Source organism: Platichthys flesus, chromosome 2, assembly GCF_949316205.1.
Source record: "Platichthys flesus chromosome 2, fPlaFle2.1, whole genome shotgun sequence".
NCBI classification, from domain to species: Eukaryota; Metazoa; Chordata; class Actinopteri; order Pleuronectiformes; family Pleuronectidae; genus Platichthys; species Platichthys flesus.
Window position 1 is genome coordinate 9,406,614 of NC_084946.1, and position 27,270 is coordinate 9,433,883.

Sequence of the window (27,270 nt, forward strand, 5' to 3'; positions counted from 1 at the left end):
AAGACGGGGGAAGAGAAAGAGCAGGACACATAGAGGAAGAACAGTGGCCCGGGGCGCTTCTACGTGCTGCGCCTCCTTTCTCCCCTTTCTTCGGCGGGAGGAAAGAGAATGAGAGGAGTCGGAAAAAAGAACAAAAACCCACTTTCCATGCGTACCTATGGGAGAGCTGAAGCCGGCGGTGCCCCATATAGCTGTAACAATCTGACCTCGGCGCGGCAGGAGTGATGGCTCGTGAATTACCATGTCAGTGGCCCGGTGCCCCGTCATGCCAGCTCCCTCACACACACATAATAAACACACTCCATCACCTGCTCGCCTCAACCACACCACCCGAAGAGGGCATATTAATTATAGATGTACGTTAAATTACTTTCATTACCTCCCCTTGCTCAGTGGACGGGACAGAGACAGGGATGATGGATGGAAAGCGGTTCACTATAACTCCCCCATGTAGTAAATGGCCCTTCTCTTTCTTTCTCTAACCCTGTCGTTCTTGATTTTGCACCAATTCCTCCTGGTTTCGTGGCTCTCGTTCTCCTTTTTGTCTCTTTCCCGCATGCAACCCTGCTTCATGGCCTCCTGTGGAAAGGAGCAAACTGAATAAACCGGTATTTTATTGGACGCCACCAGGTCTGATGCTCAAGTCATTTGGGCTAAAGTGACTGAGCAAATGTGACCATGTTACTTTACTGAGTCAGTAGTTGATTTAAATAGTTGCACACTTTACATTTTGCTTAAAGTTATGATATGTATGACTATAAATTAGATTTGATATTCTTTAGAAAACAAATATGACCTTGTTGGTGTGAAGGTGTTGTGACATTTACTGTGTAAGCCCTCTTTGATGAATCTTTGCTGGACTGTTAAGACTGGGTCTCCAGTGGGAATCACATGACACCTGACATCTACAAGTTCTAATGAAGACATCTCTAATGTGGAAATAGCACAACTCGGGTGTTATCTAGCCTTATCCCTCAGTGTTCTCCCTGAGCAGACAACAGAGCAACACATCTCGTCGACAAATCTAAAGGCCACCGCAGGATCCTCTGTGTGTGTGTGTGTGTGTGTGTGTGTGTGTGTGTGTGTGTGTGTGTGTGTACGTGTGTGCACACTTGTCCTCACTTCACCGTGCCCTGTAAGTTTGATCTCACTCCGGCGACAGAAGCATTACATCGGTAGCCTGTGCTTGCTCAACACCCCGGGCCCATCTAATCTCTGCTGCTCTGAAACATCCCATTCAATTTCTTCTGCTGATAGATGCCATTGCTCTCTGAGCCCTCTGGGAGCACAATCCGTCCTCCCCGCTTGTCTCAGACTCTTCGCTTGTGTAAGACCACTCCAGATTCATCAGGTCAGCCCCCTACTGTAAACAAGCCGAGATCTGACTCACACAAATCCAAAGGTCACGAGAAGGGCTGATAATCAACATCTACACAGCGCTCTCCTGTACGCACTCGCTCTGTTAAGGTAGAGGCTGCTGAACACAAAAAAAAGAATTTGTTCACAGGGCCCAAGCTGGGATGTTTTCATGAAGATTGATACCCAATTACAATCAGGCTCCTGAAGTTGGGTACTTGTTTAACACCAGCTGACAGTTAACTGAGAGCTGCCAATTACTGCTGATACATGGTGATACATTCTAATTGTAGTCCTCATTAAGAGGTGAGTCTCACACACACACACACACACAGCTCTTCTTGTTTATCAGCTCCACTTTTTGTCAGTGTGCATCAAGCAGAGTCAGCAAAAAACCTCTGAACTGAGCGACTATCTGACTGCATGAGGCGTCTTGAGCAAGGCGCCCAAACCCAAACGGTAAGAGCTGTAGACGCCACAGGGAGAATTTCTCAACTGAGGAGGCTCTTGTTAACCTTTATACAGAAAAAACATACATACGACATGACATAACCAACATTACTGTAACTACCCGTAGGCATGTTATTCATAATTTTATTTTTTGTTTGTGCTACACTATTCTTCAACCAGCACTAGCAAGTCACCCCCGACCACCTCCGAGGCCCTCTGGAGACCCAGATGTCTTCTTTTGCATTGAGCATGGAGGACGACGGTCATGAGGGTCCGTAGGAACACACATTATGGGGAGGGCAGCCTGCAGAGGAGGGTCAGCAGGCCAGAGGGAGGCAGGGGGTGAGCGAGAAATATAATAATGATAAACAGATGCCGCAACAGCACCCATCACCTCGTCTCAGGGGTACCTTACCACCTTGTCATGTCCAAAGACCTTGCATAATACAAAGCTAAAGGACAGTAGATGGCAAAAAAAAGTGTGTATGTGTGTTTGCCCGTGCATTTCTAATTTATTGGCCCACTGATTTGCTGATGTGTGTCAGGCTCCATGCAGCTCGGGGCACTAGCCTGGAACATTTGGGCCTTGCTTCATTAGGTGCTCACGCCCTTAAGCTGCTGACATTTCCAAACTTGTTTCCCAGTCTTCTAATTGTCGTGAAAAATTGGAAAAAGCCAGCAACACTGGGAGGTTGTGTGGTAGATTCTGATTTGAGTGATTTCCTCAGGTCTGAGTTTCACTTGCGTCGATGCCTTTCATTTGATGAAATGTTTGCTTATTACACACTTCAGTACTGAATGTAAAATAAATTGACAGTAAATGAAGAAGGAAAAACATCTGTCTTTAATGGCAGGTAAAGAATTTCATGAACAAAATGTATTGCTGATTTTATAAGGTACACTTCCAAGTACAAAAGATCTGGTGCCAGTCCCATGAAGTTACCACCCGAACCGTTAAAGTGCCCACATTCTGACCATTGACTGGTTCATGCATCTCCCTCTGTCTGAGACAGATCTTAGTTCTGGGCCTTCCTCCTAAAAAGCTTAATACTGTAGCAATGTCGGTTCACGTGAACCAGCTGATAGACCAAACAAAACTTGAGCAGGACATTTCACAGTTTGTATTTTGTAGCCCTTATATTTCACATGTAACATAAGAACTTTGTAACATCTATATCAGAGTGAAAACTGCCTGGAGGTGGAAATCTTATGATGACGCAGACGCTTTATGAAAAAAAAAGTAAAAAATGCAAACAAGACATTTCAGGAGGTTCGTGTACAGCATTTTTTCTGTGGGAGCAGAACTTTTATGTTCAGATAAAAGCTGTTTGACCAACTAAAAAGGAAAAGCAAGAGGAACATAAAATGCACGCTCTCATATTTTTATAAAGGGATACGATTATTTAGATACAAACAGTGAAGAATAACAGGAAACAAAAGCAGACGTGTGCGCTCATGACCCTGTGACAGAACAACTCCTGCATTTCATTAACTCAGATTTACCCTCACATATTGAGGCTAGCTGCCTTTATAAGCCACAGTCATTCAATGTAATACAGTGAAGCCAAAGGAATACAGCACATACACAATCCAGTGGTAGCAATAAAGAGCAGTGGTAAGAAAGAGGCAGTGTGTCCTCTGCCCACACTGCTTTTCCTTCAAATGACCTCTAAGGTGCAAACAAACAAATGGAGGTGGATGGTTCACTCAGCCGAGACAGTGAGACAGTACTTTTTACATTGGAAAAAAAAGGACCTTATCACTGTCAAGTCAAGAACTTCCCAAGAAAAAACATGTCTACAGTCAGCTGTTCTCATCATCCCTCACCAGCCTGTGGACATGGAGGTAGGTTCTAAACGTAAATTAAGCAATTTTTGTATATGAGCCAATGACTGTATACAAAGACGGACGACATGACAATCAAAAAGTCAACCCAAAACACATTTTCTCCCCCTGGTGGTTAGAATAGGCTTTAAACCAAGACTCCTCCATGTTAGCAGATTGGACATAAACCAAACAAAAAAGTTCAAGAACATGTAAAATTTCTCTCAAACATGGTTTCTGTCAGTTTGGGTATTTCTTACCACTGTGATGTTTGCTCAGGTGTTCATCATTATCCGTGGTTGCTTTGCTTCAGTTTTGAACAGTGGGAGGACATATAGACCTGCCCTCAATCTTTATATTTGGCCAAAAGTATGAACAGGGACATTATCTTCTTATGTTTTCTAAATAACTATTGTAATGTGGTCATATTTGCTGCTAAAAACGATCACCCAAACTGTTCTAACTGCTTTTTCATACAGCTGAATGAGTTATGATAGGATGATTGTCTATAAAAATAAAAAACATAAAATGACTAAAATCAGTTTAAGAAACAGAATCCTTCAAAAATGTTTATAATTCATTCTTTCAGTTTCAGGTAGACTTTATAAAGAGTTTCCAAGATTCATTTTAAAAGTATCTAGATTTAGACTCCATTGAAAGTGAGCTTCTTGCAGAACTTGCACCTGATTTAGTTAATACTGGTGAGTGGATTAATTTCTAAGATAAAACAATCGATGAAGAGTTGCCAATGACACTCCTAGAGAAACCAGACCAGCAAGAAATGTTACGCCAACAGTAATGACTACGCTATTTGGGCATTGCCAGACCAGTTCGCTTAGATTTTCAAGGGGTGTTATCACTGGTGGCGGATCAGACCTACATTCAATCAGAGTAAAAAACGTGTGACAGAGTAATAAAAATACGTAAACAGACTACGCACATTAGTTGTTGTTCTTTTGTTGTTGTTTGTTGAATAATGTCTCTAGTGGATTCAACAGTAGTAGCCATCTCTTTGTTAGCGTAAATGCTTGTGTCACTCTTTGTATCAAACTTGCCACGTTTAGATAAATGGTTGTGGTTGGCTCGATCAGTTTCAGAAGTACTGAATGTTGTGTGGGGGGATGATTTTTTGCCTTTTCATTTTTACTGGTCTACGAAGTTTTGATATAATAAAAAATTCACTATACAGCCCAAAGGCCTCTGGGAGCTACCGCTACACATGATTTTATTGGTCCTCTATTGGCAGCACAAATGTTGTATTTCCTCACTTAGAGAAAACAAAATGGTACAGTGTGGACCTGTCCACTCCAGTAACACTACACTTATGACCCCCTAGAATCCAGGTTGAACAAGGGGCATATATTTAATTTGGTGGTTTTCTGTGGATTCACCTCTTCAGTAGAGGTCTAAGTTCTTTCCATCAATATCTCAGGTGTACGTTATATCTGTGCCTCTGAGAGGCTAACCTGCTCCTGGTTCTCTGAGGGGTTTTCCTTCTGCTCCCTGTCCTTTTCCGTCTTCTCTTTATCTAGCATGTGGTAGTTGTAGATGTTTGTCACAAAGAGAAAGAGTCCGCCGGCCACGATCACCGAGCCGCACATGAAGAAAAGGTACTTGTAGTCGCCGCAGATGTCCCTCAGTAAACCTGTGTGAAGAAATTATGATATTACAAACTACTGGTCCATCATGACAAGCAAAAGACAATATGTCACTGAATAGTATCTTCATTTGACCAACTTGACATGTTCGGAGAGGACGAGTAAGACCAAACTCAGATTTGGCTTATGTGTGAAAGAGAGAGAGAGAGTGAAGTGGAGCCAGACTGACAAGAGCCGTATCAGAAACGACAGAGGGCCATTACACCCTTCCTGGCTCTCACTGCAACTCTGGGAAAGCTATTTGGACGACTGCTACCAAAACGAATCAGAGGAGAGGCCCATTCTGAGAGCCATAAATACCGAGACCAGGTCTGCAGACAAGTGACAAATGCTGTGTAGATCAGACGTAAGCTTCCATGTTTTCAGAAACTTAACTGCATCCTCCCCGACCCCCCCAACACTGACTCACCTCCAGATATGGATCGATGGCCGAGTGTTGCCATCTCTCTGAATCTATGATGGTCTGTGTGTTCAGGTCAATTAAAATCCCCATTTATACCATTTCAGAACATAATTAAATGAGAAATTGTCATCAGGCTCACCTCTTTATGGAAGCTGGTTGTGGTAAAATGAACATGCATAGCGAATTGTTAATCAAAACTGTTTTATTAGAACGAAAATGTGTGTGATGAAGTAGCCAGCTGGACTTTAATGAGAAGATGGTTGTCTGGATTGAAGCCAGAGTTTCTGCTTCCCAAAGGTTTTCATGATGAAAAGCTGGAGGAAAACGTGAAGCTGCACACCTTTAGTGAGCATGAATATTAGCATTTTTGCCATAAATTGTGTTTTTAAACATCAAATGGCTCGAAGTATCACACTCCTTTGCTTTTTCGTTCCTTTAGATCTACAGTGATCTAATAAATGACCTTTCTGGAATGGACCTGACAGAAATCGATGAGAGAGTCCCTTTTATCATATATTATATAAAGATGAAGTCTCTTTCTGACAGAGGCAGTCAGCCAGCCAATTTGGGAAGCGGATATGTTATTGCGCTTCTGATGAGGTCAGGAGGCGTTCCTATAGTGAGACACTCGCTCCTGCTAATCAGAGACCGGGGTTTATTCCACTGCATAATTTGAAAATAAAAAAAAACAGTGTCCAGTTTTTTAGTGTGGAGGAAGTGCTTAGCATTGTACTTAAATTAAAGCACACATAAATAGACAAAGATGTTCTCAAGTATATGTTAAAGTACCGATTTAAGTTTTCCACTTGAGAAAAAGTAAGTACTTGCTTTTAGTATATTTAAAGAATTAAAAGTAAAAGTAACTTGCCAAGCATAGCCTGCTCCCTAATGCAATTATCTGTGATCTACTACATCATTAGGGCTCGTAGGTGTGATGATGCTGCTGCTGCGGTTTGCTCTCGTTAAAAGGAGGCGGAGTCTTATGATTTCGCCCCCCCATTGATTGAATCAATTCTCCTTTCATCATTGATGACTTCTAATAATCTTAAAACATTTAACTGTGTCTCGTAGAAAATGTCATTTGCTGATATTTGTAGTAGAGTAAAAGTGAAAATTACCTGAAGATAAATCTACTTGAGTACAGCAGATACCTAAGTAAATGTTCTTTGTTAGATGCCACTCCTGCAATTTATTTTCACCTCATCAGCAAACTTTAGCTTTTGTTCTGACTGCTGAGAGTTTTAGCTAACATTGTAAGAGGCACCTTTATTGCGTACCATACAATCGATTAATTTTAATGGGCAGTTTCCTTCCTTGTTCATCTTAAGTACACTAATTATCATCTTTACGACAGATCGTGAGGATGTTTGTGTGCGTGTGTGCACTCCCAGTTGGACACTGGCAGGGGTCACTCTGCGATTGGATCAGTTCCAAGAATCTCAATGACAGCTGCATCGTCTGATTGATAGCACTCATCTGATGCGTGTACGCTGGTGACATAGGCCTCATTAAGACTATCCCTGATTGGCTGAGCAGTAATTAAGTCCATTTGGTGTAGCCACCTCTTTATAATGCATTCACAGCTTAATTATGGCCCAGGTACAGGACTTTGACGACGAGAGTTTGAACCGAGCGTCATTAAACACCCAAAGCAAAAGGCTAATTACACCCACTTACCTTGGCTTCTCCTAATTGGATTGACCCGCAGGTTTTGAGGGAGCAGTAACAAGCAGCGGCGTTGGGGGAGAAATAACGACTGTGCCCTCTGGAGGAGAATGCTAGACGTGCAGGGAGGCACTTATTTACCCTATTAAATGAGCGCCTCGGAACACAGTCGCACCAGACAAACTGGGGGCCTATAAATGTTCACCTCATTAAAAACTGGGTTGGAGGCAAAAGAGAAGTTTGTCACTGGGACGATATGCACAGCTGATGAGCAGGTACTCAACGTCCTCTGTGTATTTGTCAGGGACACTGAACGAACACAAGAGTTGGCATACTGATTGTTGCACATACAGCACATCAGTTACTGGTGAGGAAGCTTCTGTGTGCCATTAAACAGATTTAAACTGCATCACACTAATAATCATTACACGTGCAGATGGATGTTTTAATGTGGAACTCTGTGAGGGCAGTGTGTGGGATTATAGAGAAAAAATATATTAAAGACATGTGGTTACTGTAATGCTTAAAGTCTATGTTTTTGTGATTTTATTTTCACCTATTGGAGAAAGGGTTAAGAGTTAATGGTTTCAGCAAATGGTGAATCACCAGACAACAAACTGCAACATGTTTGAATTGAACTTTATGAATCCAGCAAAATAATTACCTCTGCCAAGGAGGTTATGTTTCCATCCGCGTTTGATTTTCTGTTTCTCGCAGAAACTAGAACTACAATCATTGGAAGGATGTGGTATGGGTCAAGTAACAACCCATTAAAATTTGGTGTGGATCCAGATTTTGTTTTCCACAAAGTCTTTAACACTCTGAGAAAGAGTGATTTTCAACATTTTCATTGATTTCTTCAAAGATAATTCATTTAAAACAAGTCTGGCCTATTTTGGAGGCTGATAATTATCAATCAAAAGATGCTAATTATTTTGCAAAAGATTCACTTATTAAAGGTTCAGTGTGTAGAATTTAGTGGCCTCTAGTGGTAAAGCTGCATGTTGCAGTTGAATACCCCTCAGCTCACCCTCCCCTTCCAAACATGAAAGAGAACCTTTGGTAACTGCAGTTGTTATAGAAAACTCAAAAGATGTTCAGTTTGTGCAGTTTGGAGGACTGTGAAAACATGGTGGTGTCTGTATAGAGGACCTGCACATATTGTTACCCTACATTGCTTAAATATAAAGAGCCCGTTCTAGGGTAAAGACAACAACAATTCCTACAGTTAAGTTGCTCAAACACGTTTGAAAACATCAATAGGATTATTTTATGTTCTATAGCCAATAGATCCCTTTCACCTTAATCTTACACTAGACCTTTAACCAATGGATTGATCAATTTATTACCGAATAAAGGGGCAGTGGATTCCCAAGCTATTCTACCACACTGTCATCGACAAATCCATAATTGTTCAAGGTCTATAAAGCACTTACAAGTTTACATTCAGACCATACAATACAACAACCAATGTCAATACTTCTATACTCGGTTGGCTCATAACTTTTATGAAGTTTTACTTTACCACCTTATAGCCATATGTATCAGTGATGTCACTTTGTAGAAATACACTGATATTCAAGATGTGGAGCTGCGCTGTACTTGTTATACAGTTTATTCGACATCTGTATATGTGAATGGTTTTAAAGACCTTTTCACAACAAAGTAGCTTTAGCATTAGCATTAAGCTTCAATAAATTCACATGCTTGAGGAACTTCTTCTCTGCCTGCCTCAATTCAAAGTGCTTTTGCTTGATTGATGAGAAATTCTTACTGAAAACTATTTTCTTTAATGGCTCCCTTCTCAAAGACAGTGTATATCATTACATGCAAAGCCTCTGTTTTTACTGAATCAACAGAAGAATGTTTTACAGTGGGATTTTCAAAAACTGCACCAGTCTTGAAAATGTCACGGAAGCAAAGAGGGTAAACTATCAACCTGATTACACAGTAATTCTGACCATGAAGATATGTATCCAACACTTTCATCTAAAGCTCTCTCAGACACAGGAGTGGTGGAGTCGTACTGAAGCAGACGATAAGAGCTATTTCTCCTATTTGTTCATTGAAGCAAAATAATTTCAGTAATTCAGAATTTATGCAGTGAAATAAAATAACACAAATCCCCACTTACAATAGCTATCGAGAGAATAATTGAATCTATAAATCCATGATGTCCATTTTGTTTATATGATCTGTTGAGCTCTGTTACAGGCAGTGATGTTATCAAAGAGACATGACTGCTGGAGCTCCTGTGTGGAAAACAACTCTGTGTACATGTTAGTGTCTTATTCAGACTAATGACTTTATCTGTTTATCTGTACCAGTCAGACAGATACTGTGTTTTGTGAAATGGAGAGTTTATGTGGAGTGTGTATAGTTACCTGCAGTAGGTGGTCCCAGTAGCATGGGGAAGCACTCGATGATGGTGACCATTCCAACAGCACTGGGGAAGCGCTGACTTCCCATCAGGTCCATCAGGCATTCAAATATGAGGGCGAAGACCATGCCAAAACCAATGCCGAAAAACACTGTGTATCCTATCAGGAAGGCATGGGAATTCAGCAGCGGGCACAGTAAGTGGCAAGTACCGTTGAAAATCATGGCAAAACTGAAGAAGTACTGGATTCTGGGCCTGATCCACTTGCTGTTGGCCAACAGGCCGGTGCCAGGACGAACAAACATGTCCACAAAGCCCATTATAGATAGCAGATAGGCCGCAGAGTACTTGTCTACACCCTGTTCCATGGCATAGTCCGGCAGGAACACGATGGGCGCATAGGCACCGAAGATGAACATCATGTTTCCTATGAGGTAAAAGACGAAGCCTCGATCCTTGAATAAAGACAAATTCAAAAAGTTCTTAGCCTCCTTCATGCAGCCTCCCTGTACCTTAGTGCTGCACTTGTTTGGCTCTTCTTCCAGCATCGTCTGTGATGTACAAGAGTTTGTCTTACTGGGCAGAAGAACTGGTCTCATCAGGGCCCCGGCAACGCAACAATTAAGCATCAGAGCCCCGAGGATGAGCAGACTTCCTCTCCAGCCAAACCTATCCAGCAAATATTGGTTTAGAGGAGCCACTAAACAAAGAAACACCGGACTCCCGGCCATCGCCAGTCCGTTGGCTAGAGGACGTCTGGCCAAGAAATATTTGCTGATGATGGTGAGGGATGCATTCAGATTCAAGGAAAGTCCACAACCTGTGTGAAGAAAAATAAATAAATACACAGTAACTTAACAAAATATTCAGTAAGAAACTCTTGTTGAACCCAAACTCCAAAGGGCACTTGCTAGATTAAATTAAGAGCGATTCCGCGTGTAGCTCATTAGGGTTCCATCTCATTTCAGTTGTGGCAGCTAAATCTCATCACAGAAAGCTGAATTAATTCAGAAAAGACTTCTCCAGTTAAATGGAGAGAAATTAGACAGTCTGGGTAACATGCTCACTCTCCAGTGTTTTTATCAATAAATCAATCCAAGATGGAGAGCTACAGGTTGGTGTCGGGCTGCTGTATCTGTCTGTCGATTCATTCCTCTGGTTCCAAGAGAAAGCTCTTGGAAAAAAGTTGTTCTACTCTAAGTCTGTTCAAAACAGAGAAGTAGCAGAGGACGTTTCATAGATGTGGAATTCAGAAACAGTTTCTTCCAAGAAGAGGAAACAGCTGATTTTACAATGTATAAATATAGAAGTGAAAGTGAAACATTATTTTTGCATAAAATTGTATAAATAACAATAATTTTATAAATAACCCTCTGTATTCGTTTACCTGAGGAAATCTGACACTTCACGGTCTGTTTTTAAATCATCGTTCAAAATTTACTTTTAACGAATGGCTTTTGCGTGATGTGTTTTTTGTCTTTTTATCCTTTTCTTTTGCCATCACTTTTAAATGATTTTATCCGCCGTCATATATTTTAGATTTGTATTATTTGCTCGCTTTGATTTTTTGAAAGGTGCTATATAACTAAAGTTATTATTAAGAAGGTTATTATTTATTTATGTAATCAAAAATAATGTGGCTTCTCTGAGTAACTGGATCAATATTTTAACTGTGTTACGTAACAAGTAAATCAAAGCACTGTTAGTTAATGTGTGTGTTTGACATGTTATCAGATTATGCGACCATAGACTCCAGAGGGTGCATCTTTTTCCCGGTCTATTCATGCATACTTTTTTTATACATATTCTATAGGTGCAGTAACAAGGACACGACCCCTCAGATTTACAATTAGATATTCAAATCAAAGTAGGTACTGTATATGCTATAATTCATGCTTTTGTTTCCTCTCTCCTTGACTACTGCAGGTCTCTCTATGCAGGACAAATAAAGTCAGTCAGCCTTGTTTCGCCTGACGCTGCTTCAAAATGCAGAAAAAATACCCCTCTATTCTCTGAACTGGCCTCGTCTCACTGGTTACCGTAGAGAATTACACAAGTATAGATGGATTTCAGATTATTGAATTTGCTTTTAAACCACTGCATTGAATAGTATCCGGGATGATATCTCTGAACCTTTCTTCCTTTAATCTCCATTCGTTGGAAACACAGGTGACCGAATCGGAGGAATTGCCCCCTTGGGATTTGAACCACAAACCTCTTTAGGAACAAAAGGCTAAATAAAACAGCTTAATAAACCACTGCCCCTCAAATATTCCATGTGTAAGAGCTTTACTAAAGAATCCACTACACCCTGCACACTATTTCGTAAGCATTGCATGGCCAACATTTTTTTTTTTAACATTTTGATGTCTCCTGTCTCTATTAAAACTTTTTGGGCTCTATTAAACCTACTTCTTGAGCAATTTATCACTTGAATGTCCTCTATTGCCCCACATACTTTAAAATATGAACCTTTCAGAGATTGAATGTCTATAGGCCGACCTCTGCGCCTCGTATGATCCATAACGGCTTTCTGTAACCTTGTCTAATGACAATAAGCCGGCCCTTTATTGTTCATGCCTACTTCAAAATCCATCCTCTCCTACAGGACATGAGGATAATAGCTTACTACGAGCCACTCACTGAATCTGTAAATTTTTTCAGCTAATTGGTTATCACTTTGAATCCGTCCGCATCTGTGCATGCATGTGTGCACGTGTGAGCATGTCTGCTAGGTAAGTCTTCCCGATGCCTTTGTGTCAGTGTGCCAGGGCACCGGGGAGCAGAGCAGGGCTCACACATGCTCCCAGGCACCACACGTGGTCTGGCCACTTGCTGGGCCTATTAATCCTCCACAGCAGTCCTTGGCAGGGTAATGAGCCTCACTGGGTGGCAGGGAAGCCCCATGTGACGTCCATAATGGTAGCCTATGGGAGAGTACCGAGGGCCACGTTAGGACCATGCTCTCTGGGATCAGGGACACTTCTGTCTTAATTACTGTCCTGACTCTGTTTCCCTCAGTGCTCTAACCGCAGCCCCAGGAGCCGGGGCAGGTGCCAGGGGCCCCTGACAAACTGCACAGCAGCCCAGTCAGGAGAGGCTGGTGTGGTAAACCTATCGTCGTGACAGAATCTGAAAGGAGGCAGGCTGCCAACCTCCCTACCACATGGGGGTTTGACTAGGGCTGATGGAAATGGTAAGAAAGAAAGAAAGTGAGTAAGACTGTAATCCATATTGTGAAATTAGCTGGCTCGTTTACTTGATTGCTGTGACTGTTGTTGGTCAACCAAGAGATCACAGCCGTTCACAACTCATTAACAATCGTCTAGAGTGATCCAATCACAAGTGGTAAGAAATAAGTTCGGGTCTGAACACACCAATATGCATCCTGAATGAGTCCAGAGAACCGATATCTCACACCACATTCAGAAGTTGTCTGTGATGCATGCAGCCACATTATTTCCGCTGTTTGAATGCAAATGCATCCTGGGCAACATAAGAAGGACCTCAGGCCCAGCTGGTGTCCTCTGGCCCACTATAGTTTATTTATGCCTCTCAGTGTCCATACGTTAATTTGTTTGTGGCCACAATATAAACTTTGATCAACACAAAGTGATTGATACTTTTTCTCAAATTGGTCAAATCTTTAATTCAGCCCCTCCTGACTCCTCTCTCTCTGACACATCTGTAAACGCAGACTGGGTAAAAATAACATCATTTAGTCTTTATGAACAGAAATTAGGTAAGTTATAATTGGCCTATAGAGCAAGGAAGTAATCACATGTGGAGGAGACACATTCAGGACGCATGGTAATGTCAGGCGTGAACACATGTACTTGTCCACTTGTGATCAGATCCCTCAGGACGGATGTTGATACCAAGTCTGATCAACGCCTAATTTACTATGGATTCTCAAGTTCTACATCGAAGTAGCAGGAACAATAAAAGTGGTGAAGTAGTGTCACATGAAACTTTTAAAAAATACCAATATTTCATAAAACAATATACAAGCACTGTACCTCCAATGACGCCGATGAAAAAGTAGATGTAAACGATGGAGTTCCCAAAGGAAGCCGTTACCAAAGAGGCCCCACACATCAGTCCACCCAGCATCACCATTGGTCGGCTTCCAAAGCGTTTGACCAACATACTGCTTACAGGTCCTGCACAGAAGAAGAGAAAGTATCAACATTTAAAGGTTACATCTCAATATAACAGTTTTAACATTTAACTTCCACTCTGTTCTTGTTCAAGGACTCAGAGAACAAGTCTTCAATCGACTGAGTGATGGAACACCTCTGTACTTTTGCATTTACTGCAAAGCAACTTGGCGATTCATTATACTCCCCCTGAGAATGTAGAATACTACGCTCTGTAATCAATCAGCAATTAAACAGCCTTTTATATTCTGTCAGTCTTCCCTCCATCTCATAACCTTGCCTGAAAGAGTGAAGCTCCAGCACCAGCCTTTCAGCAGCGTGCCATAATGAAAAAGTCATTATTCTCCTCGGTACCAGGACCAATCCTTTGAATACATAATAATTTAAGTCAAACATAGAAAATGGGTAGAGGGTTCAAACTAATACAAAGGCTGCCATGATTATTGAAGGCTTCACATGCTGCTGCTTCTCAGGGCAGTGGTAGAAGGAGCGTGTGTGGATGGTGATAACTGAAAACAGCCCGGTCAACCGTAAGATGATTCAATATTAGACAAACACCTACCGTCTTCTCCAGGATTTTTACCAGACCTGATTATCAATTGCTCATCACGTGATGAAACCACTTTTGTCTTAGATATGTTTCTGTGTATGTTTTGTATAACTTCAAATGTGCCAACATGTCTGTAACCATCCTTTACATTTCCTTCTTAATAACAAGTTTATATATCATAATTACCTGTCAATTTCTTAAGGTAGACATACGCACCAAGGTGAATTTAAGGTTGTATTACCTTACTTGATGTTGGTGTATATGGGTGGTTTCACCTTTTCAAACTAATTCAAAACTTGAGTATAGATAATGTTTCAGTAACAGTATTTACTTTACAACTTGTATCTGTTTTTGACCATAGGGGCAGATCTCTACAAAAAGCTGACTATCAAACACACACACACAGTATTGAATATTAATAATATCAGTCAAATCTAAATTACTACACATTCATTTTAATGTCCAGTCTCTACAAGCACAAAAAGGTTATTCTAATGGCATTAATCAAATATTTGTCAAAAAAGGGCTGAGCTATCAAAACATTTTAGGCCACAATTAAAAACGGATGTGTCCATCAACAATAGAACATCATCGGTGTATTTCAGATGTCTAATTTCCCTCAGGCCTATGTACCTTAAAACTGTTGTATAACATAATGCATGCACATGCCTATGAGCTATTTATAATGTCACCATGCTCTAAGGCACAGTGGTGTTGTTTTAACGCAAACAAAATACTGTTATCCAAAAAACACAGTTTAGAGAACCAGTATAAAGAGGGTTTTTTAAAAAGAACATTTTCCTTTTGACCTTTATCAATGTCAATAGATATTGCTTGGATATGAAATTCATGTTGAACTGTAGAGAACCTCTCAGCAGTTTTACCTGCTTACCACTCTAGCTACTGTACATGAAACAAAAATATCACTCCTGCTGTTATACAGTTAACCAGGCGCCTGCAGGGGTCAAACATAGATCATCTTCCTCATTGTAGCTGTGTCACAATAGGGCATCTCCCACACTCTCACCATTTCCACTTCCATTATAACTTTATCATTTGGACTCCTTGAGTCAGAGGTTTTCTGAAAAGGCTGTCATGCCTCTCCCACGGGGACGAGGCATCAGACCCCAGTGTGCTGAACCCTCCTCTGATATATACCCCTGTCTTTCTACTCCACTGGGTGACATTGCTGAAGCCTTGCCAAGGACAATATGATAAAACCATGTGCCTCAGCCACAGTGGAGGGGAATATTTCACCAGTAAGGCCTCTCCGAGTTAAGTTCAGGTGAGTCGCACACCCTTTTGTTCTGTAACCTTGAAAGCGCCTAATGATGAATTCATTTGACACGACACAAGACTTTTATTTTGGCATGTCTCGTGTCAGCTAACGAGTTCTCCAAAGTACGTTTACAGGCTTATAAAAAGAAGTGATCCACATTTCTCTGATTGCTTTGACCCTTGTGGAAGCAGTGGTAAGCCATGTGGATCTTATTTGACACAGGCCAAGGAGCAGATTTTTTGCAACACATGCATGACATTCACCCGTCCAACCCAACAAGCTTTTATCTTGTATAAATGAGCGACATATTGCAACATTTTAACCACTGACCAATCAAAAGTATCTTGCATTTAAAGGAGGATAAAAACTCTGCTCTTATGGTCAAGACACTGATCCACCAAAACTGCCTCATGGTTGAAACCATAGATATATATAAAGTCTAGATGTCTCGGCCAATGGAGTCGAACGTCCGCACATGGCGGCCATCTTGCCACAGGCAGCTCGCCCACCCATAACACTGTGTTGTAGTGGTACGTACTTTTAAAATCACCATAACTTGCTAAATTCTCAACCGATTTTTAAACGGTTCGGTTTGTTACAAACGTCAGAGATGTAGTTATGACACTGCATATTTATGAATAATTATGTTATTTTCTAAAAAATTGAATAATGTTCTATATAGGTACAAGATTTCCCTTTACAAATATACATCAAGAATTTTTTTTAATTTAAAAAGTACATGTAACACAACCAACACAATGTTATGGATAGGCGAGCTGCCTGTGGCAAGATGGCCTCCATGTGCGGACGTTCGACTCCGTTGACCGGCAACGCGGATAAGACATCTAGCCTTTATATATATATATATATCTATGGTTGAAACAGTGGAATTAGTTGAGGCTAGCCAAAAAAAATATATGTGTCGTAATTGATAACTATCATGTTCACATTATTATTTCATATTAGTATAAATACTGGTTTTCCCTATTGAGTAAATGTTGTGGTTTAATCTCCTCAATGTACCAACACAACGCATAAATCTATATTGATCCTTTGAAAAACAACTATTGATGAAAATTATATTGCAAAAATTATTGAGATTGTTTATTGCCCAGCACAAGACTATTGCCCCATTAATGATGAGATATAAAGCAGCAACCCAGAGGTTTACAGTTTGCTGTCATACTGTTGTCAAACACATTAGATAACTTTGAGATTTCTAACAGAGTCAGGCAAATGTTATGGGGAAATAAAAAAAGATAAACATAAGAAAGACACTGTTCCAATAACTAAGTAATCTACTGGGAAGGTGCAATTATCTAATGCCCTCAATGAACATGTTTTGGCATAAAAAAGTTCCATTCCTATGGATGAGGAGCCTGTGTTTCATCAATCAATTTATCTGCTCTCCAAATGGTTAGAAAAAAATCCATCAGTCTGAAAAATAACTGATTGTACAAAGCTGACTGTACAGTCTTACTGCTGCAGGGAGGAACGGCCTGCGATACCTCTCTTTCAGGCACTAAGGGTCAATCAGTTCGTCACTGAAGGAGCTGCCCAGTGCTGTAACGGTTCCCTGCAGGAGGGGGGACTGGTTGTCCATCAGAGAAGACAGCTTCGCCATTATCCTCCATGGAAAATGTCCTCAGTGGGAATAATAAAGGTTTATATCATCTTATAACTGTTCCCTGGTCTGTAAGAGTTATAACAGTCCTTCCAAGTTGTGTTTCACACATTGCATTACCACCAGTCAGGTTATTAAAATATATACTGTTTGAATGAGTAAGAAACAGGAAAAGCTAAACTCTCAAAAGGACATAGTCAAACGGTGTCAGAGTGGATAGTTTAATTAAAGTCAGGCGAGTCGTACATGCGACCAACATCCCCCTTATTACGCAGCCTCCAGCTAGTTTAGTGGTTCCAGTCTGTCATGTGAGACAATTTCTTGTCCAAATGAGTCGACAGCACAACCATACACATTCTTTGGGGAAAGGACAGACAGTAAAAAGGATTTTTTCCATTTTTGCTAAAACTGGAAATCACTTTCTCTAAAAATGGCCGTTATCTGGCTTTATGAGTACAAATAAAAACCACTAATTTCTTAAAGATATGCAAGGCTGCAGTCAATGGTTAAGTTGTGGTCTGTTAAAGTGCATATTCAAACATGAGCTATAAGGCAATGTTAACCGTTCTTGATCAGCAGACCATTATCGGTGCTACGGCTTGAAGGTGAGCTTGGTGGGTCAGCACCGAGGCACATGAAGTATGTGCGTCTCACTCTAAAACTCATTTGATTTTAACCAACATAGACGATTGGTTGATCCATGCCTCCTCGCAGCAGGAGGTTTCATAACAAATCTTGGAATTACTTGATAATGAAAAACAAACAAGGTATTTAGGGAGAAAACTTTGTAATGGACACATGAGTTTTACAAATGCTGTGATGTGAATGACAATGGCTGTGACTGCACCAGACAACCAGCTACTGATTGGTCACTGATAGCAAAGTAGATAAAGAATTAACTTTGCTGCTGTATTTAATCCCGCTTGGAGAAAGAAAACCAACAATAAATTAATTTAAATAATTAGTTTGAACTAAATTGGTGTTTGAAACAAGTTTCTGGACTAGATACATTATCTATAAGTTAGTTAAATTAGTATTCAGTTCATTATCAATGATCATTAATCTGTGGACAATCTTGCTGATAATCAGGATTTTTTTTTCAAATGATTAAACCAAAGTGAATTTGACTGACTATTCGAGCATTTACTGCCTGAATCAACTCACCGCCTGCATACATGACTGCCAGCATGATGGATGACATCCATGCTATTTCACTGTAGCTGGCCCCTAAGTCTTCTTGGATTGCCTTGTAGAAAATGGCCAGGACTTTGGGCGTGGAGTAGGCGAACCCGATGGAAATGTGAGCCCCGAATACAACCATCCAGCCCCAACCGCCATCCAGAGGTTTGTTGCCCAACGAGTCCGGTGGTGAGGGCGGCATGTTCCTGCTCTGAGAGGGGAAAGTAACATATGTGACACTTTATTATCTGAATATATGTTATACCTGGAACAAAAAGAGCTATGTCTGAAAGCCGCTCATGATATGTGTATTCTGTGTTTATATCTGTCCATGTCTAAAATCTTTCTAAATTTGTCTTGTGTTGTTCTTTCATTCACATAACTAAAATAGAAGAGTGAAGCATGTTGGGCTTTGACAAATTATTACAAGGAACAAACATGAGGTTGGAGAACCTCTGGAATGAATTTCAAAATAAAAGACTGAAAACAACTAAACATATCACACCAAATAAAATGGCACATAGTTTTGCTACACGTGCGATTCCTTATTTTGATTCAGGGAAAGATTGGATTACAAATATCATGAATGCAAAAAGAAGAGTAGACTCTAACAGACCATAAAATAAGCATTTTATAGAAACTATCACACAAGTTTGATGAGTCACAGAAGGTTTCTTTACTCATCACATCAAGCTCTCAGTTATACTGACTCACATGTGACCTTTAAGTGATGATCTTATTTTTGACTAACATCTAGTGCAGAGACAGCATGTGACAGTATGTTAGGCTAATGAGGACCACAGCGTCATTTACACAACACGCACACACACTCGCACACACACACTCGCACACACGTAGTTAGTTCCGTATATTAAACGCTGTTTACGAAAATTACCACAACTAACATTTACGACCAAAGACAGTGTGCTCACTTATTATCCTCATGTGAAAAACTACCGTGTCAATTCTTTAACTTCAGGCGCTTTAGTTTGAAAAGACGAAGACGTAAAGGAGATACACGTGGACGACCGGAATGAACCTAACAGTGACCTCGGTGTGAAACCCTCAGTGTGAATTATTATTGTTAAAGACGGATAAACTCCTGCGTTTTCTTAAGTGTGAGCGGACATTACCTTTCATTCAGCGTCTCCGCAGCTCGGCGGCTTGTCCACGAAGTTTCAGCTCCCTGCTTCACTCCACATCTGGTCACGTGGCCCAGCGGCGTCCTATGGGGGCTTGACTACATTCATCGATCCAACCCTAGTGTTACAATTGATTGTATTGAAGTTCATTCATATTTTACATATGGGGTTCACAACATTGACTTTATTATAAACCTAATTATAACCCACTCAGGAATGTTAATGCAGGATTTCAATGTGTATTCAAATAATTTACATTTACATAATTTACATAAAAAAAGAAAGACTACATTCAGGATAGTGTAGAGACCTTTGTCTCCAGTGCATATTGTTCACCTTGCAGGTCTCAAGGCTGTCCGTGGAGTGACCACTGTCTCCCACTGTTGCAACATCCTATAATTCACTTAACATTTAATTGATAGGAAAACTATAGTATACTAAAAATGTACAACAAAAATCACTTTTAACAGTTTTATTTTTCAAATTATGTGCAATGTGAATTTCACAGTTGAGCTCAACCACAACAACCCGAAACCCCAAAAACAGACAAAACCAGCAAAGAAAAAGTGAGGAGAGAAATGACGAACAAAATGGAATAGCACCAATAGGCGATGCGTGTAGTTGACCAGAAGAAGCTATGTATCGTAGCACCAAGGCTACGAACTGTTAAACAGTAGCTTGTTGTATTACATGACTGGTGTTTGAAACATGACCTAACAATATTATTTGATCTGTAATGCTTAAGTTTCGGTGAGATGTTAAAAAGAAATACTACTGTACTACAGATTGGGAGGTAAAAATAAGGAAAATCTAAAAATGTATAACTCATGTCGATCATCCTTTTTTCTCTCAACAGAGCAGGGTTACTCTACCATAACTAAATAGGTAATTACATAAGAAAAAAAAAAAAAACACTGGAGAAAAATCACATCTATTTTTTTTTCAAGTTATAAAAGAAACTGAAGTTTAAAAAACCTGTGCAAGTACAGCAAACCTATAGTACAGTATATTACACATAAAAACATTTAAATACAGTACTGTGTATCAGTAGAAATCCTGAGAGTTCTCCGTTCCTGGTTCACAAATGGCCGTCTGTGGACATGTGGCTGAAGCTTGAACCTTCTCTCGCCTGTGATGAGGATCGTTCAAGCTGGGACGAGTAAGAGGCGGCTCAAATTCAGTCAACAGTGAATCTTCTCTTGGAGAAGTTATATCCTCAAGTCCTTCCTGGATGCGAGTCTTCTAGTATTAATTTCCATGTAAATCTCTTAAGATGATTGCTATGCTGTCGCTGAAACCTTTCTTTTGTAATAGAGGGCCACTCTGTCAAGATAAAATACAAGGGAAATGTGTAGTGCAAAGATGACACAGGGACCTGCATGAGGAAATTGACGGCACTGAAAATGTCACACTTTGACAGGGAACCCCAGTCAATGGTGGTATTACTTCTTCTATACAAGATTGTCAAAAAGAAAAGAAAAAAGTAAATACAACAAAAAAGAAGCAGCACCAACAGTTTGTGTCCTCTGTGTGATGGCGTGTAAAGACAGATTCATGGCCGGTAGATAAATTAGCACACAACCGGGGCCGCCCTCGCTTGTTTATAGTCTGCTTGAGGGTGCTTGGTAAAGTTTGCCGTTTAAGGACCGCTGAAGTGGAGAGTGATTCAGTGCAACGCTGAGTAAGACTTTTCAGATGCTCTTCATCAGAAGGTAGTTTTCTTCCCCTGTTTGATTCTGATGCCACAGGCACATTGGCATCCCAGATGATCTGCACTAAATAACACATCACTTCAAGCCTGCAGCCATGCAACAGCCAAACAATCATTATTGGAACCTAGGTGATTTACACTAGCAGACAGACAAAACAATTAATGCACTTTTACTAAGGTAATAAAACATAATACAGCCTAATCACAGTTCCATGAGTTATTGCTACCACAAAATGATTTCCAATGTCCAGATCAACGATAACAAGACCTCAAATGCTTTTTTTGGCATTTAAGAGGAAGCCTCTTTCCACCCTGTGTAATACAATGTCGAAAAACAACCTTAATGGAGCTCAATGCTTAACAAAGCCTTTCACACAGTAGCTTTGTCAACATGACGGCCTGAAATGTCCCTTTTCTCCTATTCAAAGATCTCTGAAGTGTCTGAGGTAAGCCTGTTAGTTGGTCTGAATGTTCCACTTAGTGTTGTCACAATTTTGACTCCGTCCATATTTCTCCAATGTGGAGAACGTGTACTCTAGAATTTTACTTAAGCTGTCTTTGCATGTGACACAAAATGGATTCCAACTCAAAAGAGTGGGAGTTAAGAGCCCCCATGCAAACTGGAATCTCAAAGTTAAAATGAAAAATAGCATGGAAGCCACACATAGTGTATTGTTTGACACACTGACTTTGTGAAGGAAGAAAGGGCCATACAAATATAATTCAAGCTTCAAAAACACTAAGGTAAAGTAAATCACAATCACACCTCAAATTTAAACTTATCTGTCAAATAAGAGACTTGAGCACTGAATGAAAATAAAAAAAAACACAAACCTCAGAGCCAACAACCTACTAATGAGCTACGGTACTCATCTTACCCGTATGTATATAGTTTATATAGTTATTTATATATATATATATATAGAGATTTTCACTCTATGCTGACACATAGCATCCATATCACCAGAGGGCACTTTTATTTTGCCAACACCCTCATTTGCATGCTTATCAATTGTAAAAATCCTTACCTATATATGTATCTAACACAAAAACAGAACAACATGGCTCAACAAGAAGCGGAGAAAAAAAAAGAGAAAATAGGATAATTGCACTTATGATTCATTGTACGGTTTTGATAAACAAGCATCGGTGTGGGTAGTTGGTGCTGTCTGGGGGGAAAAAAATACTGCAATCTTTTAAAGCACCCCCATTTTGATCATGTTAAACCAAAGTTTGAACGACTTAAGACTTTAACCAAAAATGATCCTTGTGGCGCAAAACCAAGGTAACACCAGGCACAAGGCAGGCAGGATCACACCACTCCATCTGCCTCACAGATTAGGTTCACAAAAAATGAGCTACCTCAAAGCACTTTCTGGAGACATTGTGGGTAAAGTTTGGCCACCACACATTCAAAATGGCGGCCTAAATCCCAGAGGCGGTCTGGTGTCTCATAGATTTTGGTCCATACGTCTGCCTTGTCGTCGTACTGGTAAAGGGAGTTCTTTCGGCTGGTGCGAAACACATGCTCCTCCACCATGACCTGTGTGGCTCGCACAAACAGGTGCAGCCTGCCGTGAAGCAGCATGGCCTTGATGTACGGACTTGTGGCTTGGTCAAAGGGGAGATCTCGCTTGCGGCTCCAAGTGTTCTTCTCTATGTCGTAGACCTCCACGGTGAAGGTGCGCTGGTGGTTCCTGCAGATTCCAGCGATGTAGTAGATGCAGTTCTTGTACAAAGCAGCCAGACCTTGACTCCGGGGGACACTCATAGGGGCCAGATGACTCCAGTAGTCCTTACGCGGATTAAAGCAGAAGAAATATTCTCCTGCGGAAAAGAAAGAGAAACATAATCCAGTGAAATCAAATTCTTTAAAACACACTTCATCCATTTTCAGTTCCGTTTGAATAAATGATAAATATAAAATGAATCCCTGTCATCTTCAGTCCACTGTAGAGAGGAAATAGTTTTACTCAGCAGATTAAACTCACCTTGGAGGACATATATTCGATCTTTGTACTCCACAGCAGAATGAAACTCCATGGCAACTGGCATGGGGTTGACTGCTGTCCAACAGTTGTCCCTGGCATCATAGTACTCCACTGACTTTAACGCGTTCCGCCCATCGCCTTCGTAGACTCGGCCTCCCAGTGCATAAAGCTTCCCACAACAGTGCACGAGCTTGCAGCCTATCCTCGCTCGCAGTAGAGGTGCACGTGTAAGCCAACGGTTGCCTGCATGTTCGTACTGCCAGAAGTCACTCTCTGCTCTATGGTCTATAGACACCTCACTGTTGCTTGGCCGGTACCCGCCAGCGATGTAGATGTCGTTCTCAGAGGACACCAAGATACCGACCTCCCGGAGATCATTGGGTGGTTTGCAGAGCTTGAACACTCTTCCAGTTGCTGTGTCAAGACAAGGCACCGTCTGCTTCTTCCCTGAGTGTTTGTGAGCGGCATCGAAGCAGATGACCATCTCAGAAGCGGTCATACCCAGGCGCTGCGGGCAACCATTGGTGCCGCTGAGGCGGGCTTTGGCCTCAGCATGGTCTTTAGACAGAGACAGGGCACAGGCAAAGGGGGCGGGTATCCGTGTGAGAAAGGCCTCCTCAAGCAAGGGTAGACGGATGCACTTGGAAAAAACCTCGGCTAGGTGGGCCTCACGACCAGACAGATCGTGCTCTAGCCAGCGGACAATGCTCTCATAGACATGCTCTTCCTTTTCCACGTTGAGGTCATCATTGTTCAAAATACTGACCAGCTGCTCCTTGGTCATCTGGAGGAATTCTTGCTCCCACGACACACACAGAAACTATCACAAAAACATAAAATAGTCAGTTTTTTGCAGGTAAACATACAGGAGAGACACCAAACACAGTTGTGAGGAGTGTAAAATAATCGTTTTGGTGGGGGAAATGGATTAGTAAAAAATTGATTTAAGAAGAGGGAGGCATAATCGTACAATCGATAAGAACCATATGCTCAGGTTATACTAACCTTCTTGCGGATGTAGTCCTGTGAACTGTCTCTCAGCTCCTGGTGCCCATAGGCATCAGCAAACATGTAGACCCCGATACAGTTCTGTGGGTCTAGCCGGCTAATCATGAACTGGGCACACTGGTCCTGTAGTGCAGGAATCTGGAAAATGCTGGCTGCGGTGAACAGGGCCTGTACATTGGACTCCGAGAGTGTGACCCTGGATGTGTAGGCATAGTCAAGGACAAGGTGCATGGATTCTGATTCCACCCCGACGATTCTGACCTCACGCTGGCTGCTCTCCGTAAGGCCACTAGTGAACATGGACCTGGTGGTGATGGTAGAGGAAATGGAAATACCTTAACTATAGTAAATGATTATCAAGTTAAAACTCGGCATGCAAATTTGATCTAGATATCATTACATTGAATCAGACAACCTGTATCCAGCTTACCTAAAATATGGGCTGATTGCTGCAAGGACATTTCGATGACATGAGAAAGTCTTGCCAAGGTCCACTTCTACAACAATGTCTGTGAGCTGTGCTTCATCGAACAAGGCTTTGAGCTGCTGAAGGAGGTTACAGGCATGAACAGCATCTACCCCGTTATAATTAGTTGTTGGAGGTGTCCCATTTTGTACTTGTGACAGCTTCCCTACCTCTGGACAACACAGTTTAGAGAGAGAGAGAGAGAGAGAGAGAGAGAGAGATTGTCAGGGACAAAACTCTTGAACCTGAGAACACATCTGGTGAGAGAATAGAATCCAGAGAGAAGTCTAATACGAGTCCACACTCTAGATCAAAAAACATTTCGTTAGGAATCAGACAATTTCAAGATCATAATTTAAGTGTGTACTAGTTACTTGGAAATATTACAATAAACACTATGCAAGGACTCCATTATTTGTGACCAAAAAACAAACACAACAGAAGGTAAAAGTGTGATACTGACAGACACCGTCCATTCATTTAAAAAAACTGATTCCGATGATTTCAAACAAGGATTGAAGACTTGATTGGACTCATTAGGAAAACAACAGACATTTCAAAACATTCCTGGATACATTTTTGACACTCAATAAAAGAAAACAGAAAACACCAGTTGATGACAGCACATCTACATGGCCATACCTTTAAATAGAAAACGTTTACATGACACAGAGTCAACTACTTTAAATGATAAATGCAGTAATTATTAATTTACACTGTGTCATAAAAGAACGATTTGCAATATGTTAATCAAGACAGGTCAATGCAGAATACTCTGAGAAAGGGATACTGAAGCAGTGTGTTTAAGTGAGAAAGGTCCTGTATCAACTCTGATCTAAAAAATTTTTGACACATTATCAAAGTTGATTTACAACATGGGCCACGAGTTTATATGACCGAGTTATAATAATAAATAACGGGCACTGCAAAACGGCCGTTCTTCTAAATCACCTTGTTTGTAACTTTGAGCTGAAGTTGCCCACATTGTCACAGAGCGACTTATGATATAGGGGATAACATGTGGGCCTAGAAACTCGTGTGGCTCCCCGACACCGAGGGTCTACAAAGTAAACATGTTTCTTATCACACGTGTCATGGCAACTTATACACAAATGGCATCCCGACGTAATACCTCCTGTAATGTGCCGCTACACGCATGGACACTCGGAGACACACGAGGATAAACTTTTCCAACAAACACCTCGTGTTGAACGGGGCCAACTCCTTATCAGGACAAAGACTCCCGACCAGTGAGCAGAGAACCAGTGCCTCGCCAGGTGGTAGCTAGCTTGCTAACTCCTCGCATGAGTGCCCGGCCGGTACCCACAGCGATACTGGGGGTAGCTCCGCAGACTAAAGCCAACTTTAAATTTCCAGAATATTAAATGGTCATTCTGCAAAAATGATCCTCTGAATGTTTGTTTACCACGAAAAACTGCAGAGCTCGCCCGTAGTTAAGTTAGCTAGCTGACAAGCAAGCTTAACTTTTAGCCGACAGCTACGGACCGAGCTAATGTTAGCAAGCTTTCTTTGACACAACATTGCGAGATTTAAAGGGCGATAAAGCCCTCGGTTGTTTTCAACTCTTCACTTCTAACTCTTAAAAACACAACAGAGACTCGCGCAGGGGCTGGGGCGTCAATACCGCTGATAGCAACTGTAAGAACAACTTGTCTACCCTTTGTCTCTTGTCACAAACAAGTGTTTACACAATCAGCTGTGGACTGCGAGCTAACCGGCCGAAAGTTAGCTACACAGCTAGCGCAAGCAGCGGAGCCCGGCTAACGACAAGCAACACTTTTGAGGAGTCGTTTAGAGGCTGACCTCGTTCAACAAGAAGCCAGCACGTCGCGACTCTGTCCGTCGCTGCACAGAGCTACACCCCGCTAACACGCGGACACACAAACCACACGCTCGAACGGCGTCATTGAAGTCTGATTGAAAGACGAAAACAAGGAAGATTTCGCTAACCTCCACTGGCAGCCATTCTCTCCAGTCTGTCTCGGGGGCTCACACCGAGAAACGTCAGTGAGCGCACAGCGGAGCCCCGGAAACAACGGGCAGCCAATCAGGGAGCGGAGAGCAGATCCCGCAGCCAATCACCGCGCTGTCGTCTGAAATAGGGAAAAAGTTGATGTGTGTGGGTAGATGGTGACCAGTAAGGGAACCACACTCGGGGGAATCAGGGCAAACCAGTCAGGACAAGCCGGTTTAACCTGTGGTTTGAACAGGTGCGACAAACCACAGCACTCCGAGTGGAAGCTGTGTGTGACACCACTCCTATGACAAGTATAGTGTCTTCTGTATACATACTCATATAGGCTAGATGGCAAATATGGGTGTGTGACAACACAAAACTGTTTTCAGTGTCAAACCATCCTGAGCCAGGATCCCCTGTAGGGATACAGATTTACAATGTACATT

General features: G+C 41.4%; 2 protein-coding genes across 2 annotated transcripts; both read right to left on the reverse strand.

Annotated features, from left to right (window-relative positions):
• Positions 1-2,632: 2,632 nt before the first annotated feature.
• LOC133961778 (monocarboxylate transporter 2-like) lies at positions 2,633-19,821 on the reverse strand. Its single transcript, XM_062397132.1, has 5 exons — positions 19,662-19,821; positions 18,514-18,739; positions 13,756-13,899; positions 9,741-10,556; positions 2,633-5,275 (listed from the first exon to the last, which is right to left on the reverse strand). Exons 2-5 carry the CDS (start codon positions 18,728-18,730, stop codon positions 5,070-5,072), a joined length of 1,383 nt encoding a protein of 460 aa, XP_062253116.1. The 5' UTR covers positions 18,731-18,739; positions 19,662-19,821; the 3' UTR covers positions 2,633-5,069.
• A 306-nt stretch (positions 19,822-20,127) lies between these two features.
• Positions 20,128-26,937, reverse strand: kbtbd8 (kelch repeat and BTB (POZ) domain containing 8). Its single transcript, XM_062397118.1, has 5 exons — positions 26,818-26,937; positions 24,811-25,018; positions 24,378-24,684; positions 23,373-24,192; positions 20,128-23,208 (listed from the first exon to the last, which is right to left on the reverse strand). Exons 1-5 carry the CDS (start codon positions 26,831-26,833, stop codon positions 22,745-22,747), a joined length of 1,815 nt encoding a protein of 604 aa, XP_062253102.1. The 5' UTR covers positions 26,834-26,937; the 3' UTR covers positions 20,128-22,744.
• Positions 26,938-27,270: the final 333 nt, after the last annotated feature.